At 33.5% G+C, this 22,489-nt stretch overlaps 1 protein-coding gene and 2 long non-coding RNA genes across 4 annotated transcripts in view; 1 reads left to right on the top strand and 2 right to left on the bottom strand.

Moving 5' to 3' along the window:
- The window catches only part of LOC109598372 (glypican-6), a 25,982-nt gene extending 6,983 nt beyond the window's left edge, over positions 1–18,999 (bottom strand). The window contains exon 1 of the mRNA XM_020014265.2: positions 18,522–18,999. Within this exon, the coding sequence (XP_019869824.1) occupies positions 18,522–18,696 (175 nt within the window). The 5' untranslated portion in view covers positions 18,697–18,999. The remainder of the gene's footprint in view (positions 1–18,521) is intronic.
- Positions 11,299–15,096, bottom strand: LOC109598373 (uncharacterized). Its single transcript, XR_002191487.2, has 3 exons — positions 14,998–15,096; positions 14,558–14,941; positions 11,299–14,508 (listed from the first exon to the last, which is right to left on the bottom strand). It is a non-coding gene; the product is annotated as an uncharacterized LOC109598373 (long non-coding RNA).
- Positions 15,196–22,489, top strand: LOC126265314 (uncharacterized). Of its 2 annotated transcripts, none has more exons than XR_007547829.1 (2): positions 15,196–15,525; positions 22,171–22,489. It is a non-coding gene; the product is annotated as an uncharacterized LOC126265314 (long non-coding RNA). The 2 variants fall into 2 exon arrangements; XR_007547830.1 differs by having other exon boundaries at positions 15,196–15,847.

The raw sequence follows: 22,489 nt of genomic DNA, 5'->3' as shown, positions 1-22,489 counted from the left end.
ACCACCTCCAGATGAATACATCTCAGCCAATTAATAAAACCTAAACCCATCCATTTAAAGATAATGACACATCCCGATCCATCACCGATGGCCTCTAACAGCCGTTGATTGCAGCTCGTTATGACCCAGTTAGGCCGTTTGTGAATCACGTTCGCGCATCACTCGGGGGCACCGCAGTTTAGTTAAGAGCGAAGTACCCCGCGACGTTCGGGTCCCCGTTCCCGGCCGGCTTTGACGGCCGCAACTTTTACTTTTCACCGGCCCAACGGGGACCACCGGCCAATTTGACGTCGGCATCCGCAGACCGGATCGGCGTTGCCGTGACCGGTGATTTATTGCCGGGCCAGCGACACAATCGCAGCGGGCGCACGGATCCGATAATTGACCGGGTACCGAGAAACCCCACGGCCCATTTTATTGGGTTTTTTTCGGGGCGGTTGTTTTGGTACCTAAGGTCCGGATGTTGTGAACGGTCCTTAAGCACCATAAAACTGTGTCAATTACAACCGTTACAACTTGGACTTGGACATATCAATCATTTATGTATAAATTCCTAAAATATTTATGTACCAGTAAAAGTACCGACGTTATAGAAGCTTGCCAAGCATCTTTTAAACACCATTAAGTGCGTCACAATCTATTCCAGTTACTGATTAATCACACATGAACTAATTAAGTTAAAGCAGAAGCAGTACCACTTAAGTACTGTAAGCAACAAACCGTTTTTTCTAACTTTTAATTCAATATTGAAACCAGACGTCGCAATCCCCGGCTTATGCAACACAATTAAGCAATAAACCAGTGAAGTAATACGTAGTTATTGCCCTTTAAACAACTTGTGTGCTTTTATTGACAGCTTTCAATGGCGATTAATCCGAAACGTATACATTTTTCGGTGACTCATTGAGGAGAACTCCAGACCCCGGACGGTTCAATAGCCTCGTCCGGGTCCGACGAATTTTGCACCTAATCCCAGGAGATTATGTTTCACTAATTCGGCATCTCGGGGCGCTTTGTTTACCTGTTGTTGGTACGGTACGACCTGTGTCTACCTGCGAATCGGCACCTCTTGGTGATCCGGCCAACGCGTTTTACAACAAAGAGGAGCCACTCGACAGTTTTGTAAATAAAGTCAACAATGGGACACCTATTTAAGGTCAATGATGGTACTGTGTAAAGTATGTAGTCTGGAAACGGTAACAATTTTTTTGTGCAACATTTCTTGGGACAACCCCCAATGGATCAATAAAGAAAAGGAAATCGTTATCGACCTCTTCAAGTATGAAATAATAAATACTCCTCTTTAGCCTTTATGTTATGGCCAAGGACAACATTAAAAGCAGCAGACCGCAGATCAATACTTCCTATTAATGTCTCATTGAATTTGAGTACAATTTACCATTATACGTACGTCCCTTGACACCGTTTTTGGACTCCCCCCCTTAAACACAATCAGACCCTTCAGTAATACTCGCGTGTGTTTCGGCAGTAAACTCAAATCAGTTAAACTAACTGATATAATCCGCCGCTTTATTGACTGAAGTGTCACCGTAAAATGAAGATCTCAAAACCATCCAGAAATAATAAACACGAGGTTTGATAAGTTTGAAAACCCGGTCTGGTTTCATCGGATGTTTGTTTGTTGTATTCGATGTGTACGAACGGAATTGAAATAAACACGATAAGGACTTGTCAAAGGGATATTGACCTGCTTCGTTACAACGCGGACCAATGTGCAACTGATTATTGGCATTTGCTATTAATTTTGTTCGTGAATGGACGTGATTGTACCTTTGGAACTGTATTTGTGAATTTGTTTTCTAAACTCTTCTGATTTTAATCTTAACAATGGTAGAAGATTCCACTTTTGGGTTACTTTATAGAGTTACTATCTTGGTGATTGTTGTTCAATGGAAAGGATTAAAAAGGTCCTTTTTGAATTTGTTGTTGAAGCCCCTCTTTAGATTTTAATCTAACATAGACAGAGGGCTTCTTCGGTTTACTTTGTAGAATTACCATCTGATAGTTGTTGAGCTGATGGTCATTGATTTTGGTATAGGTAACCCTAAACTGTAGTTAAGAGTTTATGACCATTAATTGAAACTTTCATCACTTAAGTGGCTCTTATGCCTTCAAAATTGTATAAAGTATCAATCTAAAATATGATTTGGAAGAAGACTCTTTGACACTTTAGGTTTTTTAAATGAGTACTGACTAAAAGAATTGTTTGATTTACTTTTTTAAGCTACTAATTATTGGTATTTGTGACCATGTGAGTATTACTCAATAAAATGGATTAAAATGGTCCTTCTTGAGTTTGGTTTTGAAGCTACACTTTAGATATTAATCTATACAGTGGGCAAATCTCCACTGAGATGAGATACTTGTTGTAAACACCCTTAAGTGTATAATCTAGATCAGTTAAGTGATGATGGTGGCGTCTAAAATTTTAGACTGAGGCATTTTTCACGTGGAATTCCAATGGGGCAGCCGATCCGGCAACGTCGGGCCCGGTGTGTCGAGGTGGTCGTCCCAGTTGCATTCCAAGCCCGCCGATGGTAATCTCCACTAAAGGTGGTCTCGTACACAACGGCATTTTTACGTGTCAGTGGATTAAAAACCGATCCCATTATTATTACTGAATTATGACGGGATCCCGCCTCGATACGTAACGTATGCGATGCTGTCACTGAACGGGGGCCCCGCAAGACATGTTTATTTGTGCCGGCACTATTTCAGGCATTCGTGTTTTCACTGACGTCCCAAACCAAATACATAAAACCCCGTAACCAGTCCGTGTGTCTAAACACAAACGGAAATAAATGTCTGGGCTTCCTAAACAAATTTACATTCTAAATGGATCTTTCGTCCGTTCATCCGGATAATTTATGTTACGGAAAACATTTATGGAACACATCTTTAATGGCGATCACGATCCTATCGAAAACACATTCACCCCCCGAACAATTTTTAATTAAACGGCCGAAGAACAATCACAATCTGGTCACATTAATTTAACGGGCCGCCTACGCGCCAGACCCGTCCGCGCTTTGTGCTCTTTTGGCATCTCGAGAACCTCGCACTTTCCCATGGTTCTGCGCCGGGGTCCGCATTCCGAAGACGGCATTTCGGGTTTCGGACGGAGGCTTCGAGATCTTAACCCAGTTTAGGGTTACCTATACCAAAATCAATGACCATCAGCTCAACAATTATCAGATGCACAAAGTGAACCGAAGAAGTTTAAAATATTTGCCCACTGTCTAGATTAAAATCTAAAGAGTAGCCTCAAAAACACATTCAACAAGGGCCATTTTAATCCTTTTCATTGAGCAACAATCATCAAATGGTCTCAAAAAACCAATAATTTGTTTGGAGTCATTTAGAAAACATAAAGTGTTCATGTCTTCTTCCAAATCATATTTTATTTATTTTGCTATTTTATACAATTTGGAAGGCACAAGGGATGATAAGTAATGAATAGTTTGGTGCCATTGAAATCCTTTTTCAAGATAATATTGTTTTGTGTACAGAATTTTTAAAATCAATCATCTGCTATGAAAATATTAGAGTGGACCATCTGGAAGAAATAAAGTTTCAATCAATTGTCATGAACTCTTAAATTCAGTTTAGGGTTATCTATATCAAAATCAATAACCATCAGCTCAACAATTATCAGATGGTAACTCCACAAAGTAAACCGAAGAATGAGTTCAGATTTGAGGTATTATTTAGAAGAAGGCATAAATCATCTTTTCAGCAGTTGCTCATTTAGACTTTTAATTTCAAATTTAAATATTAATATTAGCATCATTAATATTCTACATACAGGGAATTGTATGTCTTCCAGAAGATCCAGACTTTAATAATAAACAATTCACTCAAATAATCTTCTACGTAGAGCAATATTATCTTCAAGATAATGAAGAAGAGTGGAAGTATCATGTTTCTAATAATTGGTAAAGTTGTACTAACTGTTTTTATAACATCAAAATGAATTTAAATAATAAACTCAGTGGAACTGTTTTGGATATCTTTGGAAGAAAAGTATTAACTCTGAATATTATTTAAATAAGTCCAAATTTGAGGTATTATTTAGAAGAAGACATAAATAATCTTTTCAGAAGGTTGCTCATTTAAACTATTGGTTTCAAATTTAAATATTAATATTAACATCATTAATATTCTACATACAGGGAATTTTATGTCTTCCAGATGGTCCAAACTTTGATAATAAAACAATTGATTCAAATAATTATCTACGTAGAACAAAATTATCTTGAAGGTTATCAAGAAGAGTGAATCCATCCATGTTTCTAATAATTGGTAAAGTATAATATCTACTAATTGTTTCTTATGACTTCATTATTATCATTTGGAAGAAAAACATAAATTATTTATGTTTTAAATGACCCTAAATTTAGATAATTGTTTGGTAAAAAAGATAAATCATCTTTTTAACAGTTGCTCTTTTAAATTATTAGTTTTAAATGTAAATATTAATATTAACATCATCAATAATTCACGATATGCCATCCAAATGGTACACATATTCTCTAGCAAAGTTAAAAGACATTAACTTGTTTAATTTGTTTAAAAATTCTTTGAATAAATCAATATTATCTTGAAGAATGAAACCATGAATATTAATGTTGAAAATTCGAAATCTTCGCCATCAAAATTAAAAAAAAAGCTGCGTGAAGGCAATAAAATTACTTTACCATTGAACTTTAAAGAAATTTTCTATTAATATTACTTCATTAACCACAAAGCAAAACGCATTTGCCTAAGCGAAATGTAAATTTGCATGTTCTTTGACATTTTATTCAACTTTAAGTATCCAAGCTCGAACAAAGGTTCCTGCGGAGTAAGAGCTGCATTATGAAATACCTATTTGCAGAGTCATATTTTTCCTTGGCCATTTTTTGTTTGCCACAACATTCATTACGACTTTGATGTTCACTTTAAATTATTAGACAACGTTCTAATGGATGTTGGGTGCTTTTGTGTGATAAGATACTGAGAGATGAACACTTTCATGTTTATTAATGTTTCTAATTAATATTATCGACTAATAAGTAATTATGTACAATTTTATTAATTGGCTGAGCCAACAGCAATAAATTTAATCGGGATGTATTTACATTATTGTAGTCAGGAACAGTGGGTCATCACCCAAACAACTTGATGTCATCATTCGGCATCTTATTTATTTTCTTTCCAAAGTATAATCTCACTGAACCTGTTCCAGACGATTATGATTTTAATTAATCGACCTTTTAAGATATCACTACTTAATCACCGTTTCGACCTTGGGTATCGTTAATACCAATAAAGTTTTAGCATCTTGGGGTCTTATCAGCCTTCAATTCGTGTTAATAGCGCCTAATCCGCCACATTTGTCGGATTAAATTCCAATTAAGATAACAATCCGACAACCATCGTGCCTATTTACCCATTCAACCCAACAGAAACTAGTTTCCCCATCACGCATACCCACAAATTGATTGAACCAACTAAAATCTCTCAGTCTGTTTGTTCAGATGCACCAAAAGCCCCCAGAGTATTGTTTGTGCACCTTCCAACGCCGCGGACGGGTTTATCTGCCCACGAGATTTATCCGAGGTCCAGTTTCCCACAATCGGGTTTTGTGTTGCTCCTTTTTTGGCAACGCGGATGCCCGCTGAATTGTCAATCGTTGCCTCCAGTTAGGCGAGGTCTAGACTCGTCGGCCACGTCTTTTAATAACCGGTTAATTATAGAAACTTGCACACAGCATTCAAATAAATTCACCGTACCGAAAACGGAGAATTAATCCGGACGGAATCAATGAACTTCACCGTCCTAAGTTTAGATGGACCCTTCTCCGAATCGATGGTCCATTAATGCGTGTGATACAGATACTGTACCGGTTTTTTTTAACTTATAAAGGTGTTGCACCAATTGCTCCTGTGGCAACGCCGCAAATTCCTGCGTTATGCAAAAATACAGGTTCCCAATACTCCTCCATTAACTCCTTTGTTTGGGCCGACGGATGAATGGAGGGCGATAATTTAAGTTAAGTTCCATCATCGGTCCGAGGAGATTGATAAGTGGAGGACAACGAGGGGCTGTTTAAGCGCCACACAGGTTGCCACATCGTCACCGCACTCCGGAGGAGGCGTGAGAAGAGGGTACCGCCGTATCGATTGATAATAACTAATTAGGTAGCGTTAAAACATTCGCATTCCTCGGATGCTTTTGGGCGCATTCTCTCCCACGAGTCGGGGAGGCCCTGAAAGAACGAGAGCGAGAGAGGTGGGAAAGGTGAGAGAGCGCCGAACCGGTCAACCACTCCAGACACAAGGACATGGGCGATGTTGCCGCGGTGGTAGAAATGCCAATCGGCAGATGCAGATCCGGAATTAAAGGTGGTGTTGATGGTGGCGGTTCTTATTTGTGGAGGAACCTGACGGGAGTGGTGATTTATGGTCTGTGAATCTGCATTTAACGGAAAATTGGTAATGGACGGTGGGATAATTTGTAAACGTCTTCAACTTTTGGACAGGTTCCAAGTCATTATAAATTCTCTTGGTGTCAATGTCACATTTTCTTTCCACCTCGAGTCAATAACATGGTGTAAAACAGGCATGAAACTACATGAATCATTAAATTTGCAGTCTCTCCCATTATCTAATCCTCCTCAGTGAACACTTCTACGATTTTTATTTTATAAAATCATCAACCACGTGCGTCGTCCACAAAACAAGATAGCCAATCTAACGCCAAACCAATCACATTAATGGTACTGATGATTTAACACCATCCCAAGATTAATCCGGCAAATCATTTGGCAACCACCAACGCAACAATTTAAAGGCTTATAAACCTCAACAGGCACGTTATCAGGTAACATTTTCGAAAATCCATTCACCTCACGTCCGGTACAACTGTAAAACATCGCCCATCCATCAGATAAGCATCCGCAGGTCGGTAGATGGTTCCGAAAAACGGTGTACATCAACACAGCACCAGCCACTTTTGTTCGTCGCGCAGCCGGAATACAAAAGACACCCATTGTTGAGACAAAGTGCTTAGACATTATGAAACTATTATAACACGATATTTCTGTTATCTGCGGGTGCGAGGCCCGGGACCGGAATGTTGGGGCGTTCTTCGCCATCGTGGACGCATTATACCGTGAAACGTTTGGATTTCCATGCCCATTATTCGTACTGAATCATTTTTTTACCTTCTACCTGTCTGTATCTTTGAGTGTGTGTGTAAGAGGAATTTGGCGTGCTGATGTGCTCGTGCTGATAACGGAACTGAAATTTATGGGATTGCGGTTGAAATCAATAAGGCGGTTGATGCTGAACGTTTTAAATATGTACCGAACAGTTCTGGCTTTATTTTCCAGACAGTGTCCGTTAATTAATTACGGCTTTAACTCAATTAATAGGTTATGACGATTGCATCAGTCTGGTACAGAGCACTTGGTTGAGATGTATTTTTATCAACGCTGTCGTTAATTGCATTGGATCGTTAGGAATGTTTAATTTAATCAGCAGAATTTAATATTCATTCTGGTACGGGGAAGAAATAACCGTTATACACCCGACAAAATTGTCTGTTCATGTTTGTTTATTAGGTTTATTGAGTTTTGTAAACAATTATGTGTATTTGTACTACAATGTAAGTTTATTTGTAGAAGATAAGGCATTTTTCTTGTATTCTCTCACGTCGTTCAGAGGATGGTTCACAACAGAAACATGCCATTAAAAATAATAAAAATGGTCAACAAACATGAATTTTATTTAGAATTATAAAAAGAAAACGGTTCCAATATTTCTTTATTTCAAATTGATATCTTTACTTATACTTTTTTACTAACTACATTAACAATTCAAGTTCTTCAAACCTAATTTTTGTGAAATATTAATATCCTTAATTATCCAATTTACGTTTTAAATGAGTATATCATTAACAGTTATTATTATCCATATTAGCAATAATATTATTTAATATGAAACGTCATAATATTATTTTCAATGTATTCTGACTATAATTATCATTTAATAATAATGCCTTAATTATTAAAAATTGATAATTATGAGAAGAATAGTTAATAAATTTTATTTTCCCGCAGAAATCGTTTAAGAAACGTCATAATATAATTTTCAAGGCATTCTAACTATGATTAGTATTTGATAATTATGCCTTGATTATTATCAATTGATAATTATGACAAGAACAATCAATAAATATTGTTTTGTCCCAAAAATCGTTTAAGAAACGTCATAATATAATTTTCAAGGCATTCTAACTATGATTAGTATTTGATAATTATGTCTTGATTATCATCAATTGATAATTTTATCAAGGTCGATATAATTTTTTTATTTTTTCCTAAAATCAATAATTGTTTTTTCTCAAATATTGTTTAAAAACATCAAATTATAATTATCCTGACATCATAACTAAAATTATCATTTGATAATTATGCCTTGACTATTATCATTTGATAAGTTTGATCAAAAATTTTCAAAAATTTATCTAAAAAACATCCAAAGATATAATGTTTATCAAATAAACACCATACAAAAATTAAATATATAAATACAAAAGAGAAATTTAAATAAGGTTTCTAAATTTCTTATTAGTAAATAAAAAATGCATTTCCCATCATTATTTTTTATCTGTAATATTTTATTTCCTTAGTTTGTTTTTTATTAATGAGTTTGGTCATAATTGTTAATGAAGACAATTAAATAATTATTTATCTTGAAATCTTTTAAAATTAAGGAAGTAATAGCTGGATAATTATCATTTTTAAGTGGATATAACTAATTTCCTCAACAAAGAAATTGATTTAATTAATAATACAATACAACAAATAGAATATTTGATTGATTCCAAAAGTGTAACAATGAAATGAAGTTCCTCCAATCAATCAGTCGTAAAACAAGTTGGATTAGTTGTTTGTGGTTTCTGTAATTGAGTCCTCAAAACGGATCAGGGTTTCGTCGACGGCCAAACATTGTCAGCGTCTGAAACCAATTTGAATTAATAACGAAATTGGATTGCGGTTTCCAAGTCGGGCTCCTGCGGCCTCCGGGTCCCGACCCCCGGAACAATTTCCGCATACGTCAAACCGACTGCGTTTTGTTCCATCCTTATTTACGAACTCAAAATCGATACGGGAGGGCACAAAACTTACGTGGCCGTTACGTGAGACCTGTTATCTATGTTGTTCACGTGTAAATATTTATCTAAAATTAAAAAACGCGGCCGCCTTTAATTAATCCCAAAGCAAATGGTGTACAAAACACGGACCTCTATTGCGGGCCGTGTCTCTGACGTCTTTATTTGACGCCGGTAGTTGTGTAGCTGATAATTCCCCCACGAATACAAGATGAAACTGGCCAGCCACTTCAAAGGATCAAAATCGGGGCCGGCGGTTATGTATCGAACGGGTTTATAAAAGATGTTACTAAATAAACGTGTCGACTGCCCACTATGGTGGCTTTTACGTGAAAAAAATAAACTTATTCGGAGCCGCGTCGTAAAAATGTCCGGTTTATGTTCCTATTAAGATGCCGGGCCGGGAATGATAAACATATTTTTCATAAATGCCCGCCGTGGCATGTGGGGACAAGCCTTTACTTGTTATTTTATTGCCCCGATAACCATCTTCAGCTTGTTCGCCGCGAATGTATTGCCTTAATTTTACGTCTATAAATAAATTATGACATAATTTGCGACCAAAAAAAATGTTTATAATTAATAACGTAGTTAAGTCTTAAAATGGGGGTTAAATGTTTAGATAAAATGCGTTTTATAGGTTCTAAATCACTGGTAAAATGGGGTTTGTGGACTATCTAGAAATAAACTGGATCGTAAAAAGACGTTCGATAAAACGGTTCAAAGGGGCTTTATCATATCTGGGTCGTAAAATTACGGCTGCTACCTATAACTTCGATACAAAAGGGTCTAAGGAATTCTGTCTCAATTATTGATATTGAGGAGGTATATTGAATATTTAAGGGCATTCAAATTTAGTTTAAATGTAGTCATTTTGAAGAATTAGAAATTAAGAAAAATCTACAGTTTTAGTCTTTTTTACCTTTCTTAGCTTTTGACGTTTAGAAAGTGGTACTTAACTATTACAATCAATGCCTTGATAATTATAATATGACGTTTTTTAAACGATTTTTGGGAGAAAACAATATTTATTGATTGATGAATGATTCTTGACATAATTTTCAATTGATATACTGAACAAAATTAATAATTTCAGCCAGTTTCATTTTCATATCATCGACTTATCCCACTACAAAACCCATTTCCCAACAATTGTCGCCTCTATTTACATAATTCGAAATGGGAATAATTAAAGAGACAGACTCTTTCGTTCTGTGTACATGAAGTGTTTATTTCTCGTTCCACGGACTGCATCCATTATTCAGTTGCACGCCGTTAACGTTGAAAAGTCAATATTTGATCGCACGGTTCATGTGATGATGAAAAATTCCGACGTTTTCTTTCTTCTTTCGGTGACGAACCGAGAGGCAACGACGTTAACCACCCACAACAACATGTGTCGCAATGTCGCCACCTTAACTCCACGGTAGTTTGTTTGATTAGTCGAAAATGTTGCCCAATAAAACGTGATTTATTACATGGGCTAATTGTAAAGTGACTCCTTGAACGTGCCGCACGGTAAACACACCGATAAATTCGGAGTGCTTTGATTATCTGACGATTAATAATTTACATCGTGTGCTTGATAACGGACTGGAGGTAGACTGGATGGCCGAAGCCACAAAGCGAAACTGCTCCATCATCATTTTAAACTAGTGAATGGATCAATATCACTGGTTAACTGGAAAAGGCTATTTTTATTGAGAGAAATTAATTATAAGGGGTGAAAACAATAATTAACTTGGAAACAGCCACTTCAAGGGTATCTGTATATAACCGTATAGAATATCACTAAGGATAATTATGTCTTCATAATTATCACTGATAATTAACTTGATAATTATGCCTTGTTAATTATTAGTTGATATTATGACAAGATATATTAATAAATTTTGTTTTCTTCCAAAAAAACATCATATAATAATTGTCAAGACTGTCTGATTATAATTATCATTAGATAATTATGCCTTAATTATTTACAACTGATAAGATTTTTTTGTATTTTCCCAATAAAATACTTCTAGAGAAATCTTAACTATAAAAAAAACTCTTTGAAATAAGTAAAATAATATAATTTAATATAAAAAATGATAACTTTAATGACAAATGAAAATAAAATTGGTTTTGGTATCTTTATTTTTAAACTTTGATAATTATACAACATTTACTATAAATACATCGTGAAGTAAACTATTTTTAGCCTAATTTTTTTTGATGGCTCCGATTACTTTAAGTATCATATCTCACAATTTCTGTCATTTTTATATCTCATAAAAGATAAGATAGATTGATGTATTTAAAACTTAAAATGATTGACGTCTTTCGATAAAAGGTTTATGTCTATATAAACCTAAGATAGATAATAAAATATTTGAATAGATTATCCTTTAATTTAATGTAGATTTTACGATTGTTTATTTGACAAAAACAATTTTAATTAATATGTAATGTATGGTAGAAAATTGTTACATTCCGTGACAATATCCAATAAAAATCATTGGAACATAAAGGGAAGTGCTGTTGTTGATGAACCAGACCCATATTTTTTCAACTAGGTCCCATTAAAGCCTCTACCAAAAGCTTATGGCCAAAACTTGGCAACTGGCTCAAGTTCCATTAAATTTTATACTTTTAAAACAGTCTGAGATGTTTCCATATTTATGTCCATTTTTTTCCTAAACGCCACGACTTATTGATTAACCGTTGTTATGAATAATTTATCCTTTGCGATGTGTAGAATACTTCAATGGGCAGTTTTTACAATTCCTTTGATGTGTACGTACACGGCGACATTATTTATGTATGCACTCCAGTGCATAATAATCACCCACCAACTAACTGATTTGTATGCAAAGCCGCAGCTACTTCTTGCACACTTCTTGACGAGATGACGCCAATAGTGATCACGAAAGCATAAAAATCCAATCCGGGCGGAACATTCGAAAAATTTAATATCCCCCGTCGACACCGGAATCCAACCGGAGTCAAATTTAAACGGGCTGAAAGGCGAAATTTTGTTTGGTCGCCGCCGAATTTTAATTAACGGACGGTGACAGTTATTTAATTGCATTGGAAAGGCTGCCACGAACCCTTCTGCACCCGACACATCGATTTACATTAGAGAAATCACGTAAAAAACCTCCATAAAACTCAACAGGAAAGTCTCAAATACGTGTTTTTCATTCGTTCCACTTTCCTCGCAATTATCTCCGTCACATCACCGTTAATGACCCATCGCAGTTATAGACATAATTGATCTTATTTGGTTTCCAGCCGATAAAACGGAGCCGACGTAACGAAACCGTTGAGCAACGACGCGTGATCGCAATCCTTAACCGTACCCCATTGTCCCAGCCGAAGACATAACTCGTCCTTCCTCCGCGGACGCAATCGGCACATGCAAATTCGACGCGTCTCCTACATCAGTAATGAGCCACGTCTCCCGCATTTGCGTCGGGGTGGAAAAAATCTGGACGCTCGTTTTGTTTGTGTTCTGGCGTTCTGGACACGTGCGTTTCCGTTTCTAAAATTAAACGTACACGTGTTTCCACGCCGTTTTTCTGTTATCCATGCATCAACGCCTCATTATGATACCCCGACAACTGCGTTTAATTAGATACGTTTCCAATATTGTTGGAACTATTGAAGTGTGATATGTTAATAAGGTGCAACACCTGTAATTTAAATTTGCATAAATAATTGTGCGTGTTCTAGTTTGTCCATTTAATTTATTCCGTGCCCGGGAAAATAATTATTAAGGTTGTAATTAATGGAGATCAAAGCTGTGTTTATCAAATTTATTATACGCCCAACAAATTATGGTAGTTCCGATTGTTTAATTTACAATTAACAATGTCGTAGGTGTAAAGGATTACACAATATAAGTATGGTGCTCCTTAATCAATGTAAATAAACATTCAAGCCGGTTTCGCTGGTTAAATTTAGTTCGTTGTTAATGTTCTGTGAGATAAAATCTATGTTTTTTTGTTTATATCAACGAAACTTTCAAATGAATCATTGTTTTTGTGTACATGTTCAAGAGGTGAAAAGTGAACGCCTAAAATTCCGTTAAACAAATGGTTTTTTACTAATTAATACCACCGAAAGCTACAAACTATGTAGTGATTGATTTCTTAAATAGAATTACTGATGAAATGATGGAAAGGAATTGATTATAAACAAGTTTTTTAGCTTCCCAAACTATTAACAGAGAAACTTAAATGGTAGTAGTAAAACAGTAATAAATTCTGATGGACTTTCAACTTCATCATATTGTTGATAGCATAAATACATTGAGGATTGATTTATGGACACTCTTGATGGTCAATACGACTAAAACTCCTCAATTGGAGTTAACAACAACCTTTCCAGTCGTTCTAACAAAACATACCATAAAGTAGACGTTTCCATTCATCCACCACCAGGTCTAGATTTTATTATTAGTTTATTGTTAATGTTTCTGTGAGATAAAATTCAGTTAAACAAAATATTTTTTGCCATTTAAAACTGTGTATTAAGTGATAACTGATTTCTTAAAGAGAATTGCTTATAAAATAATGGAAAGGAATTGATTATGAACAACCTATTAATGGAGAAACTTTGGCAAATTAAATAATAGTAGTAAAACAGTAATAAATTCTGATGGACTTTCAACTTCATCAAATTGTTGATTGTATAAATGCATTGAAGAATGATTTATGTACTCTTGTCGGCCAAAACGACCAGAACACTTAATTGGACCTAATAGCAACCTTTCCAGCCGTTCCATTTGATACAGGAGACTGACCAGAACAATAAACCATAAAGTCGACATTTCCATTCATCCACCTCCAGGTCCCGCTTTTATTATTAGTTCTGTGGCAACGTTTACGACCATCGCGAATGTGGACTAAGCCGTCATTCCCACGCGTCGGACGTAAAGCTGAAAAAATCGTGTGTCATGAACCTGAGGGGTCTTTCTCGGTCATTCGGAATTCCGCGTTGTACTTCGTCGCAACTGAACCGGCCGTACGGGCGGTGGAAGTTGCACGTTTACGAGCCGAGGCGAAGTTTATGGGTCTCGGCGTGCTTCTGTGGGCTGATTGATTTTCATCCGACTATGTTGCAAAGTTCACGTGTTTTATACATTTTGTATCACTCGTTGACCTCCCGTCAACTCTGCTGAGTGCCGTTATTAATTTGTGGACTAAATAATGCATTAAAACTATTCTAATTTTGTTATAATTTATTCTGGGTGTTGCCTGGTGTATGGGTACAGGAAGTGTATGAGGCTTACAAGAATGAAGTGATCCCAAATTTGAATAACCAAGCTTTGTAGCAAAGGAGTGGCTACAACTCAATGTTTAAATAATATAATGGTATTAATAAATTCACTTACAGTGAGAAAAAAGAAGTATTGCTCTCCAGAGAAGAAGAAAATCATAATTAACATCAAGGTCTAAATGTATAGATTATTTTTGTGGTCACCTCTGTATATGACAGTGTTTTGAGTTTGACAGGTGAACTGTCTACTAGAAAAGAATAAATTTATTAGTACAAAATTAAATATTAATCCCCCGGGAGATTATTATAACTTGTCATGTAAATTAGCTCGTAACTCTCTAATGAATATTAATCTCGATCTGCATCATTGGACCACCCTGAAAGTATAACAGACAATTAATATCTGTCGAGTGATTAAGTCTTCTGTAGCGCCTGGGCCGTTTCTATTTCCAGATATGTCGCTGTATCATCCGAAATTACTCATAAATCAGCTTATCAGCTGGAAAAATATTGTTAACTAAGACAATACATAACCTATATAATGTAAATGTTTACAAGATGGATAATCAATCTTTGTGTAACAAATTGGACTCCCTACAGTGAAATTGCACTCTTTTAAAACCAATTTATTCACGGGTTCTCCTTAAAAACAATCATTTACGATTATTTAATGGTATTTAGTTGTTTGTTTTCATTAGAAGGGCGCATTTATCCAATGGCAATTTTAGTAAATAACATAAACATAACCTAATTTAACCTCACTTTACGAGTTCCAAAAACGGATTTTATAATAACTGTTGCACAATTGCTCTCAAAGCCATAAAGCCGAATTAACGGCACGAAGAGTGAAGACTCCAAAAACTAATTAACCCTCAAGCCTCGAGTGCCCATCCACGTCCATGAGGGTGCCGAATAAAAACGCGACGACATTAATTCAAACGCCTTCCGAGTGCATTTACGTCAAGTGCCCCGTTTTCGGGGCCCGTCAACCGTGCACGAGGGTCCGTGAGGCCCATGCACGTCGTAAAAAACGGTTCCGAAAAGGGGGCGAGGCGAAAAAAAATATTTTATTCAATCGGCAAGGTAATTACAACCCTCAGGTATAATAAATGTGGCGCCTCGTGCGGCAATTTTCACGGGCGCGTTAAATTGCTCCGGAGGTGGTCTGCGGGTGTGAAATATTGCGGCTTTGCGTTAACTGCGACGCTAAATAAAATGATAAAATTGTGAGTATGCGATTCTGGATGGCGTTTAAATGTTACTTTGGAGGTGGTCCCCGGAGGGAAGCGTGAAATCCGCCGCCCTTTTGTCAGGCCTCGTCAATAACAACGTCGCAATGTAATGCGACAGATTTTCCAACCGACGAGGAACAGGAAACCACCGACGGAGCGACACAAAGTCCCTGGTAAATATTTCCTGATTGTGGATACAAAGTAAGGGCGTGCCGTCCCATTATGCCCGAACCCCCGACTCTTTTAAAAACGCTTGCGAAACGGGGCAGATGCATGTGTCACTTCGCACCCTCATTCATCACTCAGCCTCACACCGTCCCTCTCTAAGTTCTTGTTCTTAATTGATCGTACGCCATTTTATTCGATCACCTAGCCGGGACAGTGGCGCAGGACTCGGCAAAAAGGACGACGATAAATCTAATCCCAGGTTAATTAATCATTTTTCTGTGTACAATAAAAGGGGTTGGCTTGCGTGATTCCCCTATCTCGCACGCGTATCAAAAACTAATGTGCATAATTCGTAATTTTCAGTCAATAAAATGGCCCTCGTAAAAATTCAATCCTCGCAGTTGTCGGTACACGCCATAAAACGTCGGCGAAACGACCGGTGGTTGAATATGTTTTAATACCAATGACGGTCGTAAAAATAATTTGAGGGCGCGGCCGGTTCGAGGGTTCGTCTCGGTTAATTTATCGTGCAATTAATCGGTTCCTTTTCATTTCGTTTTTTGTCGGTGGACACCTGCTGCACATCCTTTTGGTACGGCCCAGGAAGAAGGGTTCACGTATTAAGTAATAATCGTAAAATGACAACTGAGCTTCTATCAAAATTATCGAGGAATTTCCAACGTTTTTTGGTTTGGTGGTTTCCCTTTGTTCGCATTGAAAGGGGTTGAAACTTCGCTTGAGAACAGGAAATACTTTTAATTGTTTATATCTTTAATAAAATTTAAATTACGTTTATTAATACGTATTATTCAATTATGCTTGCTTTTAAAATTTGTCAGTTATTTATTTAAGAATGTAATTTCCAAATATGCTAACTGCACGTGCATTTTAAAATTTCCTTAAACGTGTAATTGCTAATTATTTTTATACTTCTTAAATTGCATATCAACATTTATCTACTATTTAAATTTAAGAAACATATGACACACCAGCTAAAAAAACATTAAGATATAATATAAAAAGGAAAATTATAAAATGAAAGTTCATCCATTAAAAATATAAATATAATAGTCAATGTCTAATTAATTTTATTGTTTAGTCAATGAAAATATTAGTTAACCACATTTTATGTAATTCTTTGTTATTTCTAAAACAAAATATACATTGTTGTGTTAGAAAAATCGATATTTTTATCTCAGCAACAATTTAATACTCCGTTAATAACATTTTATGTATTGTTCATTGTAATAATGGAACCTTTTATCTAACCACTAAATTATGGTTTCCATAAATAATATTGCTCTCAAATTCATTATAAATTTAATGACATTAATTCAGGAATTTAAGATAAAAATATCGATTTTAAAAACCATATTTAACTGCATAGTGTGTAAATACAAAACTAACTATTCATGGTGGAAAATGTGGAATATTTAATTGAAATGAATTGAAGGAGCAAACAAACACAACATTGATGACATGATAAATAAATGTAAGCAAACTTTACTTCAATAGCAAATGCATTATTCTAATTAACACAGTTAATAACAATAAAAAATAAAGTTTATTTAAATCTAGTTTCCTTCAAATATTTTTATATTTTGAAGGAACAAATATAAATAACATTGATAATTTGATAAATAAATGTAAGCAAACTTTATTTCAATGATAAGATCATTATTCTAATCATTATCACCTTTTAAATATTTTTAAATGTCAAAAATATAATGGCACGACTTTATAAATATATAAAATAGTATTTATTTACGTGTAGAGTGACAAACAAAAATAAGGTAACAATAGGTCTCCTATTTCAAATTGAACATTTAAAAGTACACAAATAAAATGTTGTGCAACAGTAAAAATGAAAAAATTACATATTTATTTACTTATCTTATTTTTAAAGTGTCACAGGCAATTTTTATTGCTGGGAACATATGACAATGAGGGTTTGAGGAGTGAATTCAAAAGTTGTGGTAAAAATATCAATTTTTCAAACAATTTTACTGCATAACCACACGACAAATGTAAACTAATAATTTTTGAAGGGATAATCAAAAATATACAGTTTGGAAGGCCAAATTTATATATTGTTTGTTTCTTTTCAAATATTTGTATATTTTGAAATATCAAATATAAATAACATTGACGATTTGATAAATAAATGAAAGCAAACTTTATTTCAATCTTTTAAATATTTTTAAATGCCAAAAATATAATGACACAGCCTTATAAATATATAAATAGTATTTATTTACATCTAAAGTGTCATACAAAAGTAAGGGAACAATATGTCTCCCAATTCAAATTGAACATTTAAATATACATAAATAAAATGTCCTGTTTGTTGCAGATTATCTTAAGATATGTATTTTATTTTAATTTAAAAAATTTTCTTGGAAAATTATTGATGTTTACAAAATATATTAACTAAAAATATTAATTATTAAAGTTAATTGTCAAAATAGTTTTTTTGAAACATAGTTCAGGGTATTTGGCACTGTTTTTCCGTGTCTAAATAATAAATTAATCATAATCGATTATTGTGAGACAAAATCAGCAACACTTTAATTAATTTATAATACATTTAATCAATCAATGAGATAAAATGACTTAGGTACTTGATAAATATTATTATTATTGAATGTACAGACTTATAAAGTTAATATAATAACTTACCATTCTCCGGCCTGGAGAGCACCGGCTTCTGGAACCTGAGCACCGTCACAGCCTCCCTGACGCCGTCACATCCCTTCGGGTTCGCGTACGTCTCGCCCGCCCGGCACAGCACCAACAACAAAACAATACCCCCGATAAACAAACTCTTCGAGGCGCACTCGATCACAGCCATCATTAATGGATTTTATTCCGAATATCGACAATTACTCAAGACCAGAATACGTTATGCGGTACAACGTCCAAGACCCCAGCCCAGTGTTCAGTATCGTGCACGTAAAAATTCTAGTGTGTCGCGGATCCCATTGATTTGAGCACGGTTGCTAAGGCACGAGACACGATCAACCCCCCCGTTCCGTTGCGACTCGCATACCGATGGTTTGGTGGACTGCGCGCAAGAAAACGGCCGCACGAAGAATGTGCTCCCTTTGCGGCGCGCGGCGCCTGCGCACTGCCGCTCGACTGGGGAAGTATGCGGGCGGCGTTGCCGCGTCACGATGGTGGCGCGTCTCGTACGCACACAGGTAGGGACCCGGGTGGAGGCAGTGGCGGACCAAGGGGTTGGATTACAAGAGGTGGGATTCCCTTTTTGATGTGACCGCGACGAGTTAAGAGGCCGGCATTGTACCTATCTGGTTTATTATCGGTGTTTTTTTGATTTATTAATTAATCGTACACACCTATTAATTTAATTATTACATCTGTAATAAAATCATTGACAAATTGTATTTATAAATAACATATTAAATATATAACAATGAAATTAATTTCCGAAACACTCTATAATCATTTTAAGTAAAAAAGAGATTAAAAAAAAAATTAAACGTAAGTTTAGAAATATGGAAAAATATAACAAAATAAAAAAATCAATAATGAAAAAGATACTTAATTACTAATAAAAATTTTTATTTAAAAAAACTTTTCTAATAAAATATTTTTTTAATTAATGTTTGCAACTATGTTTAGAAATCTAAGACATTATTAATTATTATTTTATTAAAAATCAATGAAAAAAAAAGATATCAAAAAAATATTAATAAATATCAATTTTAAAAGACGTTTATAATAAAATATTATAAAAAATTCAATTAAATAAAAAATACAGAGTATATTTCGTAATTTTAATTATAAAATTTATTTGGTAGTTAGTATAAATTAAAGTTATATGAATAATATTAAAAACTATTAATTATAAGACAAAAAAAAATAATTATCATTTAATCAGTAAATGTTTAAATCTAAAAAAATTCATATATTATATGTTTTAAAATTATTAAAATATCTTAAAAACCATAAATAAATATTTAAAAAAACATATTAATAAAACATTTATTTGAAGAATTATATATAAAAAAATATATGAATTCAAATATAAAATTTATTTTGAAGGTTTGATTAGTGAAATAAATAATATTAAAAACTAATTATTATAAAAAACATGAAAAAATATTATATATTATGTAAATTGCAATTTTAGGTGTCAAAAAAATTAGTTTAAAAATCTAAAAAAGACATATATTATATGTAAATTTTTTAAAATTTAAATCTTAAAATACATCAAGAAAATTAATATTTTTAAAAAATATGTTAATAAAGCATTTATTTGAATAATTATTTATAAAAAATATATAAAATTTATTTTGAAGGTCTGATTAGTGAAATAAATAATGTTAAATACTAATTATTATAAAAAATATATAAACATTAAAAATATATATATTTTATAAATTGTAGTTTTAGATGTCAAAAAAATTAATTGTCTTTAAAAAAGTTTAAAAATCTGAAAAAATACATATATTATACGTAAATTTTTTAAAATTATTAAAATTTATAATAATAAAACATTTATTTGAAGAATTATTTAAAATAAAATATAGAAATTCAAATATAAAATTTATTTTTAAAGGTTTAATTAATGAAACATTAAAAATTAATTATAAAAAATATATATTTTATAAATTGCAGTTTTAGATGTCAAAAAATTAATTGTCTTTTAATCAATAATGTTTAAAAATCTAAAAAAAAACATATTATATGTAAATTTTTTTAAAATTATTAAAAAATCTGAAAAACCATCAATAAAATGAATATTTTTAAAAAATATATTAATAAAATATTTATTTGAAGAATTATTTATAAAAAAATATATGTAATAAATTAATTATTTTTTAATCTATAAAAGATACTTCACAGCCATTAAATATAAAATTTTATATTTTGTTGGAACAAACATTTATAACAAATATTATATGAAAATACAAAATTTATTTCACGACACGATTATTAAATTAATAATTATTTACTTAACAAGTCTAAACCTAATTTTTTTAAATATTATACAATATTAATAACTAATAATAAAAAATAATAATAGAAGTAATTATATCAAATTTTTTAAATTTGGATTATAAAATATAATCAATAATAATAATAAAATATAATATTTTGAAGTAGTTTATTATAACAACAATTAATGTGTATGAAGATGAGTTAAAAATTCATAAATATAGAACCCACAAATTAAATAATCAAACTGCACAAGAATTTTATACAAAGTATACTTTGTTGTTAAAATATGCGGCATACTGCAATGAAATATTTCTCCGAATTTATTGCATAAACCGTAAAACTTACCTGAAGACAATAATGTAGACTTTACTGTGGTGACAATCGGGGTGGTATCTAAAGTACTTGGAATTGAGATAATGAATTGTCTTTGTCTGTGGAGCGTGGAAAGCGTCATATTTTTAAAAAGGCCAATTTTTAGAAATGTATATTTTAGATCAATACTTTCATGAACGCCGACAGAATTAGCAAAAATAAAAAACAACCGCATACATGGGACAAATTTCAATGCTAGATAAAGAATGAGCACATAATCTAAATTTAGAAACAATGTGTGTGAATATTTTGAAAACCCAATTAATAAATACGTTCATAAAACAAATGTGTGTATAATTATTTTTAGATAATTTGTTATCGAATTTCTTGGGTGTTTTTGTTTACTTGGGTATAATTGTCGGTTAAAAACATCAAGTGAAGCTACACTATAGTTACACAAATCATTAGAAGCCATAATTTACTAATGACGATGAACAAAACGAAAAAAACCCAAATTGGATGCTGAATTTTTTGTTACATAACAGAAGATTCATGCAAATATTAATTTAAACACTAGTGTTTAGTAAAATTTAACGAATACAAGTTTTCTGATCACGTCACTGCATAAATAAATCTCTTATCGAATAATCTATCGCTATAAATAAAATAATTAAATAAACTGTCATGTACTTGTGATGAATGATATCACTTATCTAATCCATTGTATTGATTACATTAAACTTCTTATTTCTATTATTATTATAAATAACAATACAATACTCTCTTTAATAACGATTTGAGAAAAACATTCCCCTTCATTATATTTAAATTAAATTAATTCATGACTAAACACAATGAGGTGGAATAAAATTAAACGACACCAGATAAAATTCCAACAGTCCTTTCTATTGAACAACACAATTAACGTTTATTAAATGATGTCTATTGATTTTAAATCGATAATATCGAGTGCACGCATTTATTGAACCGTTGACACGGCTGATGGCTTTATTAATAAAAGAAAACCGCTTAATGCAGCCTCCTTTTACAGGTTTTACGAAGGTTAAACGTGTTCGCGTGGAGGCGAGCCGCTGCCGGACCCGTCTTGAATGAACCCCGGGACAGGACCAGACCTGTCCACCATGGATTAAGAACAATTTGCTGCGGAATTTCACTCCGCGGGGAGGAAGACACACATACCATAGCCGAAGATCGGATAACGAACGGTCGTTCCAGTGCAATCCTAACATTTTTACTTCTTAACATTTACTTCTACTGATGCTGCTAAATATTATAACAAATTTACAACAAATTTTGTCGTTATTAAATTACATATTATAATATTTTAATAGAGTATATTGTCTTTTTTA

This window comes from Aethina tumida, chromosome 4 (assembly GCF_024364675.1).
Source record: "Aethina tumida isolate Nest 87 chromosome 4, icAetTumi1.1, whole genome shotgun sequence".
Lineage (NCBI taxonomy): Eukaryota > Metazoa > Arthropoda > Insecta > Coleoptera > Nitidulidae > Aethina > Aethina tumida.
This window is presented reverse-complemented; position numbering and strand designations above follow the sequence as displayed.